The sequence below is a fragment of the Oryzias melastigma genome, linkage group LG17 (assembly GCF_002922805.2).
Source record: "Oryzias melastigma strain HK-1 linkage group LG17, ASM292280v2, whole genome shotgun sequence".
Lineage (NCBI taxonomy): Eukaryota > Metazoa > Chordata > Actinopteri > Beloniformes > Adrianichthyidae > Oryzias > Oryzias melastigma.
In genome coordinates, this window is record NC_050528.1 from 16,942,265 (window position 1) to 16,946,568 (window position 4,304).

At 38.6% G+C, this 4,304-nt stretch overlaps 1 protein-coding gene across 2 annotated transcripts in view; it reads right to left on the bottom strand.

Moving 5' to 3' along the window:
• wls (Wnt ligand secretion mediator) overlaps positions 1-3,732 on the bottom strand; it is a 20,538-nt gene extending 16,806 nt beyond the window's left edge. The window contains exon 1 of one of the 2 annotated variants that reach the window (XM_024268932.2): positions 3,223-3,732. In XM_024268932.2, the coding sequence (XP_024124700.1) occupies positions 3,223-3,328 (106 nt within the window). In that variant the 5' untranslated portion in view covers positions 3,329-3,732. The remainder of the gene's footprint in view (positions 1-3,222) is intronic. The other variant, XM_024268931.2, reaches the window with a different exon arrangement.
• Positions 3,733-4,304: the final 572 nt, after the last annotated feature.

Genomic DNA, 4,304 nt, shown 5'->3' on the forward strand with positions numbered 1-4,304 from the left:
CACAGTACATAACCACCAACAACATAAAGATTACTGTCTGACTTTATTTGCAAAACATCATGGGTATTTTCAAACATAAACAAACTCTCTAAATTGTCATTTCTAATGTTAAAGCATCAAAAACTTCTGTAATTGTTTCAATGATTTGATTCAGAAAGGTAAATATTCACATGTAAATTCATAAAAACAATAAAGACAAATAATTAGAGATACAAGCTAATGGTTACAGCTAGATCCAAATGCTCCCAAAATGCATTTTAAGTCCACGTTCGAAATTACATCCTATTTTATAATGTATAAACTGACTGACTGTGTTGGTTCATGTTAAGATATCCTTCACATGCAGGTCAACAAGCAGAATAACCAAAACGCTGTTAGATTTATAAAATATATACATTCAACAACTTCTCATTTTATTTATAAGAATAATCATTCTTGCTCCAATACTTTCCTCTGAACATCTTTCTAACCGTAATTCTTTTTATAGATGTGTTTTCTTTATCACTAGTTATAAAGTGACCAATCAGATGCCTCAGTAAAAGCATGTAGAGCCCCACCTGGAACCTTTGACAGAATCTCCAGAGCCGCTTTCACTTTGCTCTGCTCAACTCCTTTGTTCCAAAAATAGACAGGTGATGGTGGGGTTAACCCTGGTGCTATTCTAGGCATGTTTACATTAAAAGTGGGGTCACCTGGACCCCACAAAACAGCACACTGAACTTTTTTTTTCCAATTTTTTTTTTTTATCTTCACTGGTGTCCGTGGCAGATATAATATCCTGTCCACCTTTGTTATGGGAGGGATCACACATCAATGTAAGGGTGGGGTCATCTGGACCCCATAAGAGCACAAGGGTTAAAGTGAGACTTAAGTTGAGTGAACTCAGAGGTCCACCCACCTGCCAGTCAGGAAAAAACATTCCCTTAAAAACACACCTATTTCAGCTAAAAAAACAAACAAACAAAAATTCAAAAGATCTCATTTGAAGTTCACCTGGAATAAAAAGAAGTTATGAACAGGGAAATTAGTGATAAATAGCAAATTATGTAGAGAAAACAATCAGTTTTGGTGAAAATCTGACTTTTTAACATGAGAACGAATCGGATTTTTTTTCCAAAAACCAACCTCCAACGTCTTTAGAGGATTTGAAATGTGTCATTCTTATTCAGTGGATCGGGACAATGAGGAGCACTCTTGGGGGCTAATCCTTTCTACATTAAAATGTAGAACCAAAATCTGCTGTGGGGGTCGTTAGGCTGCTTCCCTAAAGTCAGAGGAGCCATGACTGGATAGGAGGGCTGCCACGATTAGTCGACTAATCCACGACTAATCGACTATTAAAATGGTTGACGATTAATTTAATAGTTGATTAGTTGTTACTTTATATTCTATGGCGTCAGAGTGTAATAAAGCTGAACAAAGTTGTGTGTTCACCACAAAAAACACAATTTTTTTATACTTGAGTCAGTGAGACAAAACTTTATCTTTAGTGAAAAATAGTTTCTTGTTTCAGATACCAACCTCATTTATCTGTCTGAATGTTTAGTAATCATTCACACTATAGTGATTCTCCTGCTCATTTCCATACATTTTTCAGCACGTAAAAACTCAATCACAGTTTTAGTGATTTCAGCAATCTATCAAAATGTTCAGCTCGTTCAGGACATTACTGCTTGTATTTTGGGTTTTCATAAACTTCATAGTTTTTGAAATATTGAGCAAAATATGCCCTAAAGGAAATGAATAAGAAAGTCTTCAAATTTCAAAACTTTAGGTAGATTAGCAACAAGTCTTTAAATATTTTCATGGGTTATGTTTTATATAGTTTGTTGTATATAATTTATAAACATTAAGACATGTTTTAGAGTAATTTTCAAAAACTTTAGCTAATATTTTAGCAACATTCTAACGTTTTTTTTTTTTTGACTAATTAGCTATCTACCGAGGTTTTTATATGCTAATTTTGAGTTTATTTTCTAGGCTAACATTTTCGACTAATTTAATTTACTGAGTAATTTTAGGCTATTTTGGAGTTTAGCTAGTATTTAAGCACCAAGCTAGCATTTTTTGGATAATTTGACATCCACTAAAGTTTGGGGGGCTAATTTTGAGTTTAGCTCATATTTAAGCAACACACCAAATATTTTTTTGCAAAATAGGCATATATTAAGGATTTTTAAGCAATTTTATTACATTTGTTTTTAGGTTAGCTTCAGCACTCGTTCATAGTTCTTTAACAAAATGTCCAGTCTTTTAGCAAATTTAACATTTTGCAAATAGCTTTTGCATTTTCAGTAAATCCCTGCAGCAAAAAAGTCAATTGGGTAGCCATTTTCAGCAAAAATCTTCAACATCTTCAGCTACTTTCAGCAAAAAATTCTCACTAGCTTTATCCCAGGTAATGCTACTTTTCTAGTTTAATCGTGTTTCGATACCAGAAACTAACGAGAAGCTGCACGATTCACTAAAAGTTTAATAAACTATCATCTTCATTGTCTTTATATCTAGTTAGTTTAAACTTAATGATGGTTAAGATGTGTGCTTTACATCCACTTTGCGCATGACCCGATTAGTCGACTAATCTGAAAAAATAACCGGTGGTTAGTCGACTATTAAAGAAATCGTTCGTGGCAGCCCCAGACTCTGAGTAAAACAACCCGACTGGCTCGTCTGCCGGGTACCTGCTCAAGCTGCGGTCCCTCTCACTGACCCCGCAGGCTTCATTAAAAAGGAGGAGGACAATTCATGAGGAGCTGCGGGGACGAGGGGGGTCAGGCGCGCGCTCAAACCGCAGAGGAGGTGCTTCTGAGGGAACTTGACAGCACCTCCTCCTCCTTTCTCCTCAGATGGAGGCGCAGCACGCTTGTGTCTTTGCAAATGAAAGCGGGAAGAAGAAAACTGGCAGAGATTCAGGGAGACTCCAGGAGGAGGAGGAGATGCCCGCGCGGCAGACATCACATACGCTGGGGGAGGAGGACAAACGGGGGATCAAAGGAAATTATGTGTGAGGCGGCGACACCCCCTCACCCCCCCACGGCTCGATACGGAGCAGTGGTTCCGGTTCGGTGAGCCCCCGCCACCTTCATGCAGACAAAGTCCTGAACACAGAACCAAACGGAAGCTTCCCCACCAACAAGTCCGAACTTTGGTTTTAGCCCGCGCGGACACGAGCGCTAGCTAAACACGAGCGCCACGAAAGTGATGAGGAGGGAAAAGACTCACCAATCAAGCCGCCGACCATGAAGGCGAGCGCCTGGAACAGCAGCAGGGTCACTCCCACGATCACCAACTTTTTGGTGCTCATGTTTTCGATGATAGCTCCGGCCATGGCGAAGGAGGCGAACCGCGCCGAGCGGGGAGGCGGCAAAGGACGGGCTGAGGACGAGCTGGGCCGCTCCGCTCCTGCTTTTCAACTTCCAAAGAGGAATGAAAAAAAGAAAAAAAAAATCCGGAGTCACATGATCGAGCCTCCTTCCCGGCGGGCAGCAGGGAGGTGAGGAGTAGTGCTCCGCTGTAGGTTCGGAGCTGAGTGGAAACACAAGCTGCTCACCTTCAGGGTTTTTGAAGCTATTTTACCCAGAAGTCTGCTTTCTTTGAAAAGAATTAGAAATCCTGAAGAAAAAAAAAACAGAAGTTTTTTTCATGGAAAAAAATACAAATCTTTAAGAAAGTTAAGTTACAGTTCATAAGAGACTCAGTTTATGATCAGGGGTGTCAAACTCAATCGCACAAGGGGCCATAATCCAAAACACACCTTGGGCAGGTGTCTTAACAGGATAAACAGTTATTAAACACACTAAAACAAAATTTTTAAAACGTCAAAACCGTAACTTTTTACATAATTATGAACTAGATATATAGCATTACCTGCAATAATGCTAGTGTGAATGCTGTAAGCTGAATTTGGCTGCTGAAGATGCTAGTGCTGATAGCTGAAGATGCTGAAATTGATAGCTAAAAACGCTAAAGCTCATAGCTGAAAACAGTGAAGCTGATAGCCAGCTAAAAATATTAGCTAAATACTAAATTTGCCTAAAAAAGAAAGAAACTAAGGTTAGCCAAAAAAGCTAGCATGTAGCTGAAAAAATAGTTAAACTTCGAAATAGCTTAAACTAAAATAAGCCTAAATTAGCTAAAAAAGCTAGCGTGTACATATTAGTCTAACTCCAAAATAGCCTAAAGACCTTATAAAAAGTCTAAATTAGCCAAAACAGCTAGCATGTAGCTGAAGTATTAGCTAAACTCCAAAATAGGCTAAAAATCTTATAGGAAATGCCAAAATAGTCCTAAAAGCTAGCAGAATG